The 17,161-nt window shown below is 57.0% G+C and overlaps 1 protein-coding gene across 1 annotated transcript; it reads right to left on the reverse strand.

Annotated features, from left to right (window-relative positions):
* Positions 1-2,852: 2,852 nt before the first annotated feature.
* ALX3 (ALX homeobox 3) lies at positions 2,853-13,187 on the reverse strand. The gene is made up of 4 exons (XM_067727195.1): positions 12,896-13,187; positions 7,424-7,740; positions 4,456-4,584; positions 2,853-4,048 (listed from the first exon to the last, which is right to left on the reverse strand). The coding sequence occupies exons 1-4, from the start codon at positions 13,170-13,172 to the stop codon at positions 3,740-3,742; spliced, it is 1,032 nt and encodes a 343-aa protein (XP_067583296.1). The 5' UTR covers positions 13,173-13,187; the 3' UTR covers positions 2,853-3,739.
* Between the last annotated feature and the right edge of the window lie 3,974 nt (positions 13,188-17,161).

The raw sequence follows: 17,161 nt of genomic DNA on the forward strand, positions 1-17,161 counted from the left end.
GAGGCTTTGACCTCCTTCCCATTTTTTGATTTCCCCAAATCTCTCCTCTGAAGCTTCTCTGAGGCTTCACCTTAACTAGAGGTGCCATTTTCTCTCTTGGTTTGCAAATGTCTGTAAATATCTCTATATAACTCTGTGCAGAAAGAACACAGAATATCAAAGCTGCAAGGGCTGTAAAGGTTGGGCAGGTGGATCCCGCATCTGTGGGCCCAGGGGCTGGCCCAGGAGGGGAGCTGCCTTACCATGGCCACAGAGTGTGCTCTGGGCAGACTGGCTGTTTGAAGCCTGGTCTTTGTACAGAAGTACCCCTGGAGCATCAGCCCTGCCATCATACCTTGGAGGCCTGTTCTGGCGGTCCCCGTTCTGGGTGCCCTGAGTGTCCAGGTGAATAGGACACCACACTCTTACTTTCCTTGACAAGCTCACAGTTGATGGAGAGCTGGCCATAAAAGCAAGTAAGAGCAGTAGTGTGCTAGGTACTGAGACAGACATCTTCAGGGCTCCACAGGACCCATTGCTCCCAGCTGGTGCCCACCTACTGGAGAAGGGACAAGGCGAGGGGAGGCTGCAGTTGTTGAGGGCAAGGCAAGGGGGCTCCAGCATCAGGAACAAGGGCTCCAAGAGCGGACGCTTTGTGCTCATGCTGGGATGAGCCTGTGGCCAAGGCTGGAGCAGGGGTGAGGTATGTTCTCCCTCTGCCGGATACAGGAAATGCCCAGTTCCTGGGGATACTGGGCTCTGTTCCTGTCTGTGACTGCAGAGGGTCTGCACTTAGGGGTTGTAATTCAGGTTGATGTGTAAAGGACTGGGGGAGGCCGGGCATGAAAACTGAATGCCTCTAATGAGAAGCATTTCCTGATGCTGGACTGAGGCTAGAAGCTGGGACTGAAGGGCGATCTGGCTAGGGCCCTCCTCTCCGGGCCTGGTGTCCGGGCCCCTGCCAGGACCAAGATTTAGGGCTTCTCTGGGTGGGCCTCACAGGAGCAGAGAGGAACCTTAGCAAAGGGAGACCGAGCCTAGCACCTCTCTTAGGTTGAGATTCCAAGTGGGGCCACTTCCCTTTTCTTTTTCAGAGGGGCCGACCAGAGCCCCAGCCTGGCCTTGGGAAAACATCGGGCCTAGGCTGAGGGCTGAGGTTGCCTCTGGAGTGAGGCCATGGGGGCAGGGGCGTCTGGAGACCTGGGGGCTGTCTTAGGGGTGAGACGCCTAGGGTGTGGAGGAGGAGGGGAAGATGGAAGGACGGCTAATGGGAAGCAGGTGGAAGGGCTGCCTGAGTCCCAGCCAGGGGACAGGCTGGCTGGGATGGCCCAGTCAGTGGGAGAACCCGTCAACTCACAGATAATCCTAGGGAACAGGCTCCGGGATGCCCATTCATATTCATTATGTGTGAAGTGGGCGGTTGTAAAGTTAGCTTTCTCTTCATTTAGCTGTCACTAGACAGAAAAATATGAGCTGTGGGCAGATGCCCCTGGATGGGAGCCAGTAGCTGGTCTCTGGCCTCCCTGTGCCCTCCCCCACCAGGGCCTCCCTCCCGCACAGGGCTCGCTCTGGCCTCTGCCTGCCTCTCCTGCTGTTGCTGCATTGATCTCTGACTCAACTTTAGTTTCTTCTCTTGCCTGTCTCTTCCCCACTTCTGCTTCCTTTGCTTTCACAGATTCTTTCCTCTTCCCTCTTTCTAAGCCGTGAGAGAGGGAATCATGGTTTTTCTTGACCATCACTCTTGTCTCTGGCACCCAGCACAATACCTAACACGAGTGGGCACTCAGTATTTGTAGAACAAACTAATCTTTCTCTCTGCATCTCTCTTAACTTTTGTGAGACAAAAAGTCCAAAATTTTGCTGGCCACTCCTTGGGTGAAGAAACTTCTAGTGCAGTTCTCTTAGCCCTGGAATTAGAAGGGTGGGTTTGTACCCCAGTTCATTATTGCCCAGCTGGGCGAAGGTGGTTCTGTTCATCAGCAGTAGCTGGGGCTGCCTCTCCTTACTGCCCAGACTCTTCCCTTCCTGATGCACATGGGGCTCGCACCTGGACCTCAGAAGCCAGGCCCTCAAATGAAGGGAAGGGAAGAGAAGGAGGACACTGGTTTCCTCTGGGTGATACTTGGGCCTTGTCACAGTAACTGTCTTGGCCGGCAAATCCGATCTGATGGATTTGCACTCTCCTTGGGAAGAAGCACGGCCCTGGCCACTGGAATCTTTGTGTGCTTGGGTTTCTCTGGGCCTGGAGGAGGAGGCCCGGGGTCGGGGGAGCTGGGCTGCTAGCTGAGGCTGAGCTGCTCTGAGCAATGTGGTTGTGTTTACTGGGAGGGTGGGAGGGCCAGGCCTGCTTTTTCCCTGCCTTCCAGGAAGATAAGGCAGAAAGCGGGGATGAAGGATAGAATGGGTAATACTCTCAAACCACAAGAAAGAGTCCTGGCTTTCGTCTCTGCCCTACAGCTCAGACATGCTCCTGGGCGTCTGGGAGCAGGGAATGGCCACACCCCCATTACTCTGGGGTCCCAGCCTAGGGGAGCTCAGAACCCTCGGTGGGCTCCCCGGACTTCCGTTCCATCTCCCCTCCAGTGTCCGTTCAGCCACAATCTTATTTCAGCTCTCTCACTCCCCTTCCCATGCCGCATTTTCCCTTCCAGATGAGCCCAGCAACCCTAGAGCCGGGCTTTTCCCCCTTCCTCCTTGTACCAGCCGAAGCCACAGGGACCCCGAGCAGGTGACAGAGCCAGGCGTGGCACACATTGAGGGCTGGCCGCAGGCCCATCTTCCCCTAGCCTCTAGGATCTCTGCTTGGACCCCGGGCACAGACCAGCCTTAGAGCAACCAAGTGCCAAACCCTGAGGATACACAATCACCTGGTATAAAAAATACTGCCACCTTTATTATTATGCTGGGCAGCACATTTTTTACAAAAGTACCTTTACAAAAGTGGGGTTTGGAATCTCAGGGGTTGAGTCTATGGAAATCTGTTTTATTCTTACCAACAGCCAATGAGTAAACCAAGGGAGCCTAAGGTTTCTATGGCATTGCTCTGGCCTGATCTCATGGAAGAGAATCCAAATATTTGGTGATTTCTGGTGGAGTTTCTGCCCCTTGGAGGGGTAAGAGGACTCCATAGCATGTTGCAGGAGGGGGCACATGTTGCAGGTCAAGAGTAGAGACGGCTGAGCAGGGGAGAAGGGGTACCTTTTACACTGACCTCCAGTTTACAGGCCCTTGTCAGCGCCAGATGCTGGGTGCACACCCCCTTGTGGTGGGAGGGGGAAGTGAGGCCGGCCCTAGGTTGTCATACAAGACTGGTTTCCCCTAAGAGGCAGGGAGCGCCGCCCAGTTCAACCTGTTTCGTCCTCCCATTTTCCTGCATTCCCTGAATGAAGCGCCAGTTAAGTTGTTTCAGCTGGAGGGATGACAGTTAAACTCAGACAAAGTCTGAAGGAAGCAGGGCAGTATCTTTTTCCCTCTGGCCCAGGGTTTGGGGGAGGGGACCCAGTGTGTGGTAGGAAGAGTCCTACCTGCTTTGAAGCCCCTTTTGTCCTGGGCAGCCTCACCTTATTCTAACAGAAAAGATTCTGTAGCTTGTTCCCTGCGGAAGCCTGAGGGTCCCAGCTGCTCTGCCGGGTCCTCCAGGAACCATCTGGGCCTTGGAGGCAGAGGTGTGTCCTCTCTGGCATCCAGGCCGGGGTGGGGTGGGAGCAGCTGGAAACAGAAACGGGGTTGGGCAGCTCAGTCTGCATGTCCACGTGACAGATCATGTGGTCCAGTTCAGCAGGCTGGGTGGCTCCTTGGACTTCACCCTGAGTGAGATGAGGCTTGGAGACTTATAGTCGCCATCCGGGGAGGGCTCAAAGCTGGGGCCCCCTAGGGCAGGGGAAAAGCCATGGATGGAGTAGATGCCAGGGTGGGCTCCAGGAGAGGCTGGTACCCCCATGAAGCCAGCCACATTCCCATGAGAGTGGGAGTATGGAGACATGCATGGGGAGGGGATGCCCTCTGGAGACATGAGGCAGGGCCCCCTGGGGCTCCCAGACCCTGGACTGGGCCACAGGGAGTTCTGCAGCTGAAAAGAGAGAAAAAGAAAACCCATGAATCAGGAGCCTGGGGGGCCCTCCTTACCTAGGGACTCTCTTTGCCCTTACGGCTCCAGAAACTTTACAAGAAAACTCCACTTGGTCCAGGTCTAGAATCTGCTCCCTCCTGCCCCCAACACTTGCAGTGGCATCTCAGAAGGCCCCTGCCATTACATCTCAAAATGAGATTTCCTCTGGTGATTCCTTTGTACCAACTGCTCTGCATACACCATTCATGAGACTGGTAAGAGCCCATTTTGCAGAGGAAGAAGTGATTTACCCACAATCACTTGGAGCCCTAATGCTGCTCCAGGTCTCCCTGGGACCACAGTTCACACTCTTGCTGGCTTCCCCACGGAATTGCCAGGCCCCGAGTCTCGGGGGGGAGGGGTCTCACCTGGGGATGGCTGTCGGTTCGGGGCAGCATGGAGATGTCATAGGCAGACGTGAAGGGGTTCCGCCCCTCCTGGATCTTCCCATAACGCTCACGCTTCCGCCACTTGGCTCTGCGGTTCTGAAACCAGACCTGGGGGCAGGTTGGGAGAGGTTGAGGGGGTGATAAAGCAGCCCTGAGGCGTGGAGCCCACCGGGGAGACCGTTGATGGTTGCATCCTCTTGTGGGGTGGTGGGGAGCCGGCTCCAGGCTGGAGGATCTCGAGTTGCAGGAGCTTATAAATTCACATCATCCTCAGGGCCAGCGAGGGAGCTGGGATGGGGCCTAAGAGAGGCCCAAGCCCAGAGCGGGTTTATTGGCCCCATAGGCCCTCCCCCGCTCCCGGGCTGAGTCACTCTCTGGTTCTCCAGCCTGGCTGTGTCTGGTAAGGGTATCGTTGGGGTCCGTGGCCTCAGAGGCCCTGGACCAGTACACGTATGCTGGGTGTCTAGCCCCCCTGCCTCATCCCTTTCCCAGTGTTCCCACCTTACCGCATCTGAGAAATCTTAAAGATATTTCTGTTTGGGTCCTGCTTCTGCTTAAACTCTCAGAGGCTCCCTGGAGACCTCGGCCGAGAGCCCAGCTCCTTCACAAGGCCCCTTGGCACTGACCCTGCCCCTCCCCACAGCCTCATCTCCTGTCAGGCAACAACACTCAGTTCTTCTCGATTCTTCTTAGCTGCCTCTCACCCCAGCTTGCCTTTAAAACACTGCTCTCTTACTCCTCCTGCCTTTGCCCACGTTTTCCCTGCCTGCGCTACCCATCCCCACCACACACATACATCTGAGCTGCGCATCCTCCACTGGACTTCCTAAATACGCCAGCATTGCTCTCATTATACTTACCACATCCCACTACCATTATCTGGTTTGGAATCCGCCTTTCCCATTCATTTGTGAGCTCTTGGCGGGTGGGGTGGCATACCTGTGTGCTGTGCACATATCTGGGGTGGATTTGTCATCTGGTATGTGCCCTGTGTGTGTTGGTGCACGTATTGTGTATTTCTATCATTTAATAAACTTTTATGTGTCAGGCTCTAGGCTAGACATTGGCAATATCAAAACCAAACCAAACCCCCCAAATCCTCCTGCTTTCCAGGGATTTAGCTGGGAGCCACAACAAAAGAAGCTGCGAGTGTGTAAAAGTAACCCTACCTGAGTCCCTCACTCCCCACACCGCCTCTCATGCAGGCAGGATCCCAGAGCAGGCCTGGGGCAAGGCTGAGGAAGGACCCACAACCGGCTCCCCTTTCCCTACTCTCCCTTCCCTGCAGGAGATGAAAGAGCCTGGAGTTGCTGATCACTTTTCTGGGAATTCTTCCCTGTCACCACCCCGCTCTCCCCTCCTCGCTCTGAACCTGCCCCCTGCACTGTCCCGTGTGTGGTCCCCTTATTCCTCCCAACGGGGTGAGGTCTATGGGTGGTGTCATGCGTCTGCCAAGCATCCCTACTCTTGGGCTTCAATCATCACTGAAGCTTCTAGACTAGGTCTGGGGGGCCTTGTGGCCACGCCTCCACGCTTTTAGGGTTGAAAAGGCCTAGAAGAGCAGTGGGGGAAGTGTGCTTCGCTTCCCCAAAGCAGCTGCACCGGGGCAGCTATTCAGAGTCCCCCCACCCTCACTAAGGCCTGCTGGGGTGTCTGGATAGGCGACATTTGGACTTCTATGGCTTATGTGGTCTGGGGTTACGTTGAATGCTGGGCCTCTTACCCTGATGGCCCCAGGCCCTGAGGAGCCCTGAGGAACAGTTCTGGAAGTCTGGTTTGGGTTCCACCTGGTAGGAACACGGAAGCAGGAAGACCCAGCAGAGGAGGGGAAACAGCCCAACTCCCTCTGATCCTATGTTGAATCCAGCTGTAGGGCCTTCTCTGCTAGGCCGCAGCTGGCCTCTTTATAGACTGACTGCTGGTTCCCATATTCTGCCAGAGCTGGCCCCTGCCCCAGTGCCCTCGGAGCCTCTGGAGGGGCCCCACCCAGATTGTGAGTCTCCTCTGCCGGGAGAGGGACTGTCCTCTGCTTAGAGGTCACCTCCTCACCTTTCCCAAGAGGCCCAGACCCAAGCCTTCTCCCGGTGCCTCTTATTTGGCTGCTGCATGTCAAGCAGGTTCAGAGCAAGGCAGCAGTGACCATCTTCCTCTTGGGCCAGATGCTTACTGAAGCCTCCTTTTCCATCCCCACCCCCTGTCTGCCACCTTCATGTTCTTGCTCGCTTCCAGCATGCCTTGGACATGGATTCCCTTCCCTTCGTCCTTTCCCAGCATTCCTCCATCCTCCCACCCCATCCACACAGGCTGGCCTCCACCCTAGTGAAGCTGGCAACAGCCCCATCCCGCCCCGGGGCCTGATTTCTGTTGGGGAAGAGTTTGTTGTGGGCAGGGGCTCCCGGTCAGGCTCTCCCAACCACAGTCTGGGAGTTGGCAGGACTGAGGTCACTGGTTCAGGATGGCTTTAAGCATCACCGATCCTGAGACCCCCCGGCAGGGACCCTCCCCACTCTGGGCAGCTACCTTGGGAGAAGCCCGGATTCGTGTTTTAGCATTTCACGTCTTCCAAAATGCACACATCTGTGATCCTCAAAGATACTCCTTATGTAGGTAGTACTATCATTCCCTTTTCTTAAATTGGGAAACCAAGACAGAGATTCAGTGACATGCCCCAAGTCACCTGGTCAGCTAGAAGTGGCAGAGTTAGGACTCCCATACAGGTCTTTTGACTCCAGGAGCCTGTCACCCCCATCCCCTGCAGGAGCCTCAACTTGGGCCGCGAGCCTGTGGCTGCAACAGAGCAGGGCGTGGAGGGGAGCCCAGGAGGGCCGACGGGGGCAGGCCAACTCTGTGTGGTACCAGCGTCCACCTCTCCCAGCCCCTCCGTGGCCCAGCTTATGGTCTGGACGGTTGAGGCAGCCAGAGAGCCCTGTGGCCGGGGTGCCCTCACCTGTACCCGGGCCTCGGTGAGGTCCGTGCGCAGAGCCAGCTGCTCCCGGGCATACACATCAGGGTAGTGGGTTTTCTGGAAGACTTTCTCCAGCTCCTCCAGCTGGAACGTGCTGAAGGTCGTGCGGTTACGGCGCTTCTTGCTCTTGTTCTTGGCCAACTCCATGGAGTCAGGGAGTCCCGGGGACAGAGGGACACGCAGGCTGGCCAAGCAGGGGCCTGGGGAGCCTGGCAAGTTAGAGGGCCCGTCTCGGGGGCCCCCTCGGCAGTCCAAGGGCAGCTGGGGGAAGCTGGCAGCTTTGGAGGCCTTCTCCTCAGCTGCAATGGAAAACACAAAAAGGAGGATGGAAACCGAACCGGGGGGTTTTGTGGGTGGAATAGAGGGAGGGGGAAGAACGTTGACGCTTCAGTCCCCGCCTCCCCCTTCCTTTTTCCTCCCGTCCTCCTGGCAGCCACCCTTCAAGGGAGCCTGGCATTCGGAGGCCTGCCTGCTGAGCCTCCAGCTGGGGAGGGGGCCCTGGGGAGCCATGTGCTCTGTGGTCTGGGTGGATCTGCTGGGGACGGAGGGGGGTTCATTTCGGGGAAGTATTCTGTGGTGGCGCGTCCCACAGGGTGTGGAGGTACCAGGATGGATGCCACGGCAGGGCCTAGCACAGGGGTGGGAAGTGGGGGTGGCCTCCTTGACCCTGACTCTGCAGGCCTTGGCTCCCATGCCCGTGCCTCTGCTCCAGGACTGGATAGGGACAGGGGTGCTCAGACCACCTTTGGCCGATCTGGCTGGGCCTTATTCTCTGAACCCCGAGTCTCAGGACAATGTCAAGTCCCCCTGCCCTGGGGTATGAAAGGCAAGATGGGGCAAAGAAGCTTCAAGAAGGATTGTCAAATTCCTCTGAAAATACTGATGTTTGGGCAAGGACTTAAGCTCCAGCATTAGAGAGCAGGAGATAGAGACAGGCTATGCTCGGAAAAGGAGAGGTAGGGGACAGTGGAAACAGGGCACAGTTCCATAGCCCATCGTTCTTGTCATCGTCTGCCCCTCCCCTCCCCAGGAGTTTCTGACGGCTCCCCCACTGCCCACGATTAACAAGCAGCCCCACTCTGACGTGCTAGCCCTCACTCAGGAAACTTAATGGAGCTCTGCCACAACTGGGGCATGGTGAAAAATAGGTCACCCCGATCACCCCGCCCTCTCCCTCTGGCAAGGACCCCCAGCAGCGTCGCCATGAAATCTCTTCTTAACAGTCCTCTGGGATGGCAGAAGCAGCGCCACAAAGATGTCCCACTGATTCACACAGCCTCTTCCCTGGCCCCAGGCCCATCCCCAGGGGGGCCTGGCCCCCAGGAGGCCCAGTAACCTAGCACCAAGAGGCAGTTTCTTCCCAGGACTTACAGCTTGGGGGGTGGGGGCGGGGGTGGGGATAGAACTGGAGAGATGGGCTCTGGGGTTCTGGGTCTGACGAGTCCCTGTCTGCCTGTGGAGGACAAGTTGGGCAAGGTCCCCCCCAGCTGGAAGGTGGTGGGTGACCTCCCAGGACCACCCAGGCCGTGAAATAAGCTACGCTTCGTGAGTGTGTCCTGGAGGCCGGGGAGAGTCAGGTAGGGCCCGCTCTCAGGCCAGTGCATAGTGACAGCCCAGACACCAGGCTTCTTTCATAATTCAGGTGGAGCATAGGTGGGGAAAATGCTTCAGTCCCTGACTTCTATTCCTGGGCAACACATTTTGGTTCTGGGGTAGTTCCACCTGGTAGGACCTGAGGAAGGAGGACTCAATGGGAGTTAAACCAAATAATTTTAAATGGTCGGGAAGACCAGGGAGACTGGGAGGGGGCACTGTACACACAGCAGGCCTGAGAGGGAGGGCTCTCGGTATCTTGGATTCAGAGGGAGGGACAGCTGGACTCCAGGCAGAAAAGGGCGAGGGTGGCTCAGGGACGGGGTCAGAGGAGCACTGATGTCACTGCAGAGGGCTCCCCAAAGCTCTGGGGCTGGCTCATCTGCCTCTTGGGCCCTCAGTGACTATCTCAATAGGATCTGCCCAGATTGGAAGTGATCAGACCTGGAGCTCTGGGACTTGCCCTCTTGACCTTAAGCCACCTAGCTACCAGGATAAAGGATGAAAATGCAGCAGGTCCCGTCTCAGAATAGCTATCCAAAAACAGAGCCAAGCCTGCTGGCCTCCTGGGACGTGGCCTCCCAGGACTGCCCATTCTGCAGCCCTCTCAGACGCCCACAGAACTTCTTCCCTTTTCACTGCCATTGTCCTGGAACCTCCATCCGCCTGGAGGACTCCAGTGTAAGGGCAGCAGTCCCCCACTTTGGAGACAGGGGCACGCCTCATAGAACACCAAGCGGCCTCCCGAGGAGCAAGGCCCGGAAGAGAAAAGAGATGGAGGTGGGCTAAGCGAAGGGCAGCGATCAAAGAAAGGCAGAGCAGGAACAGAAGCCAGCAGCTTGAATCTAAGCTTATCAGGGGAAAGGTGCACTGTAAGCCCGGTGCATGTTTAAGATGTGCACAGGCTCTGTACAGGAGTCACTTGCACCTGGTGGGGACACTGGGTGATTAAGAGGGTAGTGCTCCCGTTGGAGACAGGAAGCCTTGGAGCTCAGCACTGGGGTGTCCGTGGCCTGCACAACCGCAGAACCACAGCAGCAGTCTGTTGGGCCTGAAAGACAAGAACCAGCAGAGCTCTGTCCCTGACTGGGCTCTCACACCCCGGGCACTCCCCCACGCGGGGGGCTGCCAGAGCCCCTACTAGCGGCTGCCTCGAAGCCTTGGCAGCTCGGGAGCCGCACGGCTCGGGCTGCCTACCGGGAGCCCCACTGGCCCCATGGATGGCGTCCATCGACGCCGCAGGACCAGCCATCCGGCTTTCAGCTTTCGCGGCAGCCTTGCTCCGCGCGCGCCCTTTCCCAAGCGACCCGCAGAGCGCTCTGAAGCCTGCGCTTCCGCTGCTCCGGCTGAATATCCGAAGCTGGTGTGGACCTACACGCCGTTTGTAAACCCCCAGTGGGGCCTTGGTGCTCTCCCTCGAGGTTCCCAGCCTTGCCCTAGAGGCCTCAGCGGGGGCCAACGGCTGAGGACTCTTCTCGAAGTCCGCGGCCGGCCCGGAGACCGCGGTCAGCCTGGTTATCCGGCTCAGGGCCTCAGCGGCGGCGGGCGCGTTCCGAGATCAAGAAGCCAAGCTAGGGGACAGACCCCGGCAGAGCAGGAAGGAACAGCCAGGCACTTCTCCGTCCCTCTGAGCAGCCACGCGCTGAGGGCGCGAAGATGGCTGGCGCCGCCAGGACGCGACCGCGGTGCAGACCAGGGCTGGGCGCTCTCCGCACAGGGCGGCCAAGGGCTGGAGAGGAGCGCCGTGCCAGGCTCTCGAGCGCGCAGTTGCCCGGCCTCGCAAGGATCGCGCAGCAGATGGGCGCAGCTGCGCGCTCACTGGTCTGAACTGGAAACGCTCGGAGCTCGTTATTTTAAAAGCCAAGAAACTAAGCGGGCTCTCCCTTTGACCAACATTTCCCACCAAGCAGACCGCGGGCCCCAGTCCCCGAGGCTGTCCCTCCCTAGCAGCCCAGCTCTGCCACAGGGACGCAGGCCACCCGCCCGCCTGCCGAGTTCAGGCCAGGGCACTGAGGAATCCAGTGGCGGCCGGGGTCTCTACCAGACTCGGCTCGCACCCGCCGCACCTCCTTTTCGTTTGGTCTGTCCTCTGCTCAGCTGGAATCGTTAATTTCCTTCTCCCACTTGTTCCCATTTTGCTATTTTCTACTCTTTTAGGATGTCCTTTTTTTCTTTCGTATTGTCTGCTGCTTCTCTCTTCCTCCGTTCCCTCCTTCTCCATTTACCCGCTTCGTTCGATCCTCCCCTTGCTTTCTTTTTTTCATTCGTTCATTTATTCCTTTCCGTTCTGCCCAGTTCGCCGACCGCCTTTTAGCTCTCCTTCTTTCCTCTCTCCTCTGTTGTTTTGTCCAATTTCCTTTTCCCTCTTTTTGGTGGTTGTTTACACTTTTTGGTTTTCTTTCCACGCATTTCGTTGTGAACACCCTCGCCGTCGCTAGATTCCTCCCCGCCCGCTCGTTCTGCTCCAGCGCTCTCCGTAGTTTGCTCGGCGCTGGGGCCGGGGCCGGGGCCGGTCGCGATCCTGGCGGTCAGTGCGGGATCCGTCGCGCCCAGCAGGGACTCGGACCTGCAGGGTGGGTCCTGCCGGACGTGGCGCACCAAGCCAGGCCGGGTACCTGTCCCCGGCGGTGCTCACGGCGCTGCGCGGCCGCCGCCGTCTGTCTGGGATCAGAGGAGCCAGGCCAACTGCTTCTCATTAAGTCCCAACTGTGGTTTTTATCAGGAGAGCCTCTTTCAAAGGGCACAGACACGAAGCTCCGCGGACTCGCTCATTTCCTCCGCTGACCCCCACACACCTCCCAGCCCTCCCCTACACATTCCCACCGCCCCGACTGGGCGAAGGCCCGAGCTGCCTGGCCTCTCCGAGGAGGCCCGCGAGGCGCCAGCGGGGCGGAGGCGGGTTGCAGCCGATCTCGGAGGATCCAGCTCTGGGCCTAAGCTGCGGGATGCGGCAGCAAAGATGAGGCGGGCGCGGGCACCGACATTTCCACAGGTCAGCCGGTGCAGCGGGCGGCGGCGGGGTTGCGAACCCGCCCGCCAGGCCCCGGAGTTCAGGCGCGTTCTTGGGAGACTGAGCGGTCCAACTGGCCTTAGTGAATAGGGCACTGGCCCAGGAGCCGGAGGCACCCAGGGGTTAGGCCCGCTCCCGACGGCCCCGCGGTGACGATCCAGTGCGAGGAAGCCAAGACTGCGAGAAGGGCGGCCATCGCCGTGCATAACGACGGGGAGGCCAGGTTAGTCTGGGAAATAAGAACACAGTTATTCCGTATTGAGAACGGCCCCGGCACTGCGGCACTAGCCGCGGCCACTGCGCCGAGCGCCTAAGGCGCAGGCAGCAGAGCCTTTCCCGGGGAGGCCAGGCCGCAGCCCTCGGCTGAGTCCCGGCTTGGCCACTGTAGGTCGGGGCCAGCCTCAGGGCCCTCAGCGGGCGCCAGACACAAAAGCCGCGCTTCTCTCCCCGTATGCGGGCCAAGAGTTAAGTGTGGCGCCCGGGTCCTGGGCCCGGTCCGGGCTTCTGGGTCGGTGTCAGTTCCGGCCAAGCACGATCTCTCTTTCCCGGTTCCGGCCGCCTTCGGGCCCGAGTGGGCCCCGGGCCGTCGCCACTCCACCCTCTCTCGACCTCCCGCCTCCCATTCCCGCCACCAGAGGCACGCGTGGCTCTGCCTCCCGCACCGCGCTGGCTTTCGCCCGGCCGGGACCAGCACCGGTCCGGCTTCAGAGGGAGCCGCGGCGAAGGGCGAGAGAGGTAAAAAGTTAAGAGTAGGCGAGCGGGAGAGGGAAGCGGGGAGGCCCCTGCGGGCCCGGGGATGGAAGACGGAGAGCTGGTAGGGGCTGCGCGCTACGCCCCGCGCCGCGCTTTACCTTCCGCGGGGCCCTCGTAGAAGTGGCCGCCGTTGAGCGCCGGGCTGGGGCCGAGGTCCTGCAGGTACTTGGCGGGCGGCTTGGCCGGCTCCGGGAGGTAGGGCTCCAGGGGCCCGCAGGCCGGAAAGCGGGTCAGCCGCGGGCCGCGGGGTGGCGCAGGGTGCAGGTGAGGCGCGGCGGCCGGGGTCCCCTGGGGGCCCGGAGGCTCATCCCCGGCGGCCGCGTAGGGGCGAGGCCCGGGCCCCACGCCGAAAGGCGCGCAGCTCTCCGGGTCCATGCCGGCTCGGGGCACACAGGCCGCCGGGGGCTCCGGGGCTCGCGCTGCCCGCGCGGCCTGTGAGCGCCCGCCAAGGGGGAGGGACCTGGGCGCGGGGGCGCGGAGCCCCCGGGAGCGGCGCGCGCCGCGGGGGGCGGGGGACAGGGGAGGGGGCCGCACTCTGACTTAATGCTGGAACCATCCACGTCACGTGCGGCCCCGCGCGGGTTAACCCCTCGGAGCCCGGGAGCCCCCTGATTCACTCCAGTCGCGGTATCAGAAGCAGTTGGAGAGGGGGAGGAAACCACCCCCTCTCGAGGGCAGGGTCCTTTTTGTCTGCCCATCTTGGTGAGTCCCTTGTTTAGAGCAGCACCCTTGGCCCTGATATCTGGCCTGGAGGCTCTTGACCCTGGAGGGGTGAGGCAGTTCAGGGATAGAGACCACCTCCACCCACAACAAATACTTTTAGGCCTGGTCTCCTGACATTAGCCTGGGATAATGGCCAGGCAGCAGGTAGGAGCTGGGCTGGGACTTTATCTAACTCTCTTTACTGGGAGTTGGAAAAACTTGCCTCCAGCAAAAACACCTCCGTTAGAGAGCTCTTGTTTCGGGGAGAGGAGGGGAGAGGAGTCACTGGGAGTGTTGTGTGGAAACAGCTCTTATCTGGCAATGAGGGTTGGGAGCTGGGCACGATCATTACTTAGCTGTGGAGCCTTGAACTAGCCACTTAGTGTCCTCATCTGACTGTGGAGGTTGGACAGAGTCAATCCTCATAGTCTTTCTGTATATTCCTGGTGGGTTTCAGAAGCAGAGGCAGGGCCAGAGCAGACAGGGGGTCTCCCAGAGGCAGCCCAGGACTGAACAGAGTCCAGCAGAGGTTACCTTAGGAGCAGGTGGAGGAATACCTAGAGGGTTTTGTGTTTGAACAGCAGGCAGGGAGTGAATGCCTTTTAGTGGGCAAATGATCTGGAAGTGCCTGGGGAACCACTGGAGAGAGGCTGTCTGCAGCTCAGACCTTGGGGCTCTGCTGCCCCAGGCCTGCCACCTTGGAAGGAGGCCAAGGTGGGAGCTCCATCTCCTGAGAGCTGGGTCTCCCTAGCCCAGAGGAAGCAGAGGACTAAAGCAGTAGCTTAGAATTTCCAAAAAGTGAAACAACCTCCACCCTACCCAAGATCTGGGAAGAAACACCCAAGGGCCCTAGGACCCTGCTTACTTCAGTGGATTGAGGAGTCCCTAGGTCTGGTTACACCGATTTTTATTTTCAGTGCCTCCAGAGGCTAGCAAGAGGGATGGGGAGTCAAACATCATTTGTATTTCATTTGAATTCTCAATTTTTAAAGGAATCCAAGGGCCCTGGTGTGAACACCTCCCTCTTCCGCTGGGGGCTTAGAGGGGGTTTCTTGGCTGTCCTCAGCCAGAGTTGGGCTGTAAATCAAGGCCAAACAGGAACCAGAAGCCTTGCATCTCACGAGTAGTCATTAAGCCATTATTAAACATACCGTAACTTCTCTGAAGCCTTATTGGTTTAAACACCACATTGGAGGCATTATGGCCATTAGGGCCCCTAATCACAGACTGCAGACTGGGGTAGTGAGATGGGAGCACCTGGGGCTGCTATTTCCAGCCAAGAGGGAGGCTTAGCTTGGAATTAAGCTTCCTCTCTGGCCTCACCAGGGAGATCCATTCTCTAGGATCCAGTGGGTCCCAGCTCTGGGCAACCAACTTGTATCGATCACTTTTGCCCATTAATGAGGGTTTTTCAATAGTTATTGGGTTAGTAAGTCAACTATACCTCAATTTAAAAAATAACAGATATTGGGGTAGGGCTGTAGATATTGTTGACTTTTTTAGGAGCACGTTAATATCAATTCAGGACACCTCTTCCGTTTAACAAAGTAATCAAGCAGTTTACTGTGGAAGATGGAAGTATGACACAGGAAAAACATCATCAACAGTCTAAACAAGGCAGCTTAGCTTAAATGCCAAGTGTTTTGCCTCCGGTGATAACCGTTCTGAGGCTCAGTTTACTCATCATAAAAATGGGCCACACACATGGATGAGCGATATTTGAGAAGCACTTATTTTGATGGCTGTGATGAACTGTGTTCATTTAAGAGATTATCATTATCATTAAGAGATCCAGAAACTGTAGCCCAGATTTCTGGGTTACATCACTGAATTGGTGGAAGGCTCCTGACCCCAGATGGAAGGGGCCAGAATCTGGGGCTGAACAGAGAGCCCTAGGGACCCGCACCCCTTCCCGAGCCCAGAAGTTCCTCCTGCCATTCTCCCGCTCTTTGAACAGAACCAATTTCCATGCTGAGATGGTGTTGCCAATTGCACTGAGGTGGCAGGAAATTACAGATTACATTTAAGTTGGGTTAGGTAGATGGGGTTGCCCCTCTGGGAGGGTTTTCTTCCAGGACCATGCAAAACAGAGCGCTGAGAGGAGCCTTTCCTTCTCTCCTTTTAAACCACTAGTGCAAACTCTTACCTTTATCCGTATATGGTCTGGGCAGGTGCATAGGAAAAACAAAAATGCAACCTCAGAGTTATTAAGTTTTCCCTTCTTAGGAGGGCTGAGGGATCATGAAGTATAGGGGCCTCATTTTACAGATAAAAACAACAGCTAACATATAGTATGTACAGTGTGCCAGCACTGTCTAATGTATTCTCTCTATACTGATTTACTTAACCCTCACAACAACCCCAGGAAGGAGGCACAGTTATTATCCCCATTTTACAGAGAGAGACTGAGGCCACAGAAGGGAGCCATCTGTCTAGCGTGGATACAGCCACTTAGTAGCAGAACCTAAATTTACGCTCGGATCCATGGTTTCCCACCTGACACCACCTGTCTCTCAGTCGTTCTTCAGCTAACGTAACAAAGCTGGAATCATTCGATGCACACCCTCCTTCTCCCAGAGGAAGGTCAGAACTTCTTCCTGAGAGGGAATTTGAGGCCAGAGTGGATGGGGACAGTTGGTCCAAGATGGAGCCGTACTGCTGCCTTTCTGATCACCAAGTGACAGTTTATTGAGACTTGCCATACCCAGCTGTGGTGGCCAGGACAGTAGGTGGAGAGTGGTTTCTGCTAAGCTGAGACCAAATGAAACAGGGCATCTAACACCTGAGAGGTTTTACGACCCACCAACACAGCCAGACGTGGGGCAGAGTTTTAAGAGAATTTGTGAGTTCACCGTTCGTGCTATTTAATAACCAGCTGAATTACAATAGCATTTTGTCACTGATGTAGTGTCCAAAGACTCAGTGAGATGAGCTGATAGGATGATCCAGACAATTCTGGGTCCTATCATGTAAAAAAAAATGTCTCCACCTGCTGAGGAAAACCTACTTTTAAAATGGGAATGAAGGACTATCCTGGTGGTGCAGTGGTTAAGAATCCACCTGCCAATGCAGGGGACACGGGTTTGAGCCCTGGCCCGGGAAGATCCCACATGCCGTGGAACGACTAAGCCCCTGCACAACTACTGGGCCTGTGCTCTAGGGCCCACGAGCCACAACTACTGAGCCTGTGTGCCACAACTACTGAAGCCCGCATGCCTAAAGCCTGTGCTCCACAACAAGAGAAGCCACCGCAGTGAGAAGCCCGCGTACAGCAACAAAGACCCAACGCAGCCAAAAAATAAATTAAAAAAAAAAAAAAGGAAATGATACTTATTGGCTGTTTCTAGGCAACTGTTTTACAGTGACTTGATTGTTTCATTCATTCATTCATTTAATAGGAGGACCTATTATGTGACAGGCATCTGCTGGCAGTGGGATACAGCAGAGAGCAAGACAGACATGACCCCTGCTTTCGTGGAGTGTAAACTTTGCTGGAATGGAAATGTCTCCTCCACAGTGAAAAAAAAAATCGTCATTTGGATGTGAATGAGAATGGAATCTGGTCTCCAGAGCAGAGTTCCTGGCTTCTAGGCTCGACTGTAAGGTCAGTTCTTGAATTAGGGAAACATCAGTCCCAACTTCAGCTTTCCTTTCCTTTTCCA

This window comes from Pseudorca crassidens, chromosome 2 (assembly GCF_039906515.1).
Source record: "Pseudorca crassidens isolate mPseCra1 chromosome 2, mPseCra1.hap1, whole genome shotgun sequence".
NCBI classification, from domain to species: domain Eukaryota; kingdom Metazoa; phylum Chordata; class Mammalia; order Artiodactyla; family Delphinidae; genus Pseudorca; species Pseudorca crassidens.

Excerpts from the sequence above, each read along its gene's own strand:
- ALX3 (XM_067727195.1), bottom strand. The coding sequence starts at position 13,172 with ATGGACCCGGAGAGCTGCGCGCCTTTCGGCGTGGGGCCCGGGCCTCGC. Across the intron at positions 7,741-12,895 it reads CTACGAGGGCCCCGCGGAAG|CTGAGGAGAAGGCCTCCAAA; the intron begins GTAAAGCGCGGC and ends TTTCCATTGCAG. Across the intron at positions 4,049-4,455 it reads GAACCGACAGCCATCCCCAG|CTGCAGAACTCCCTGTGGCC; the intron begins GTGAGACCCCTC and ends CTCTCTTTTCAG.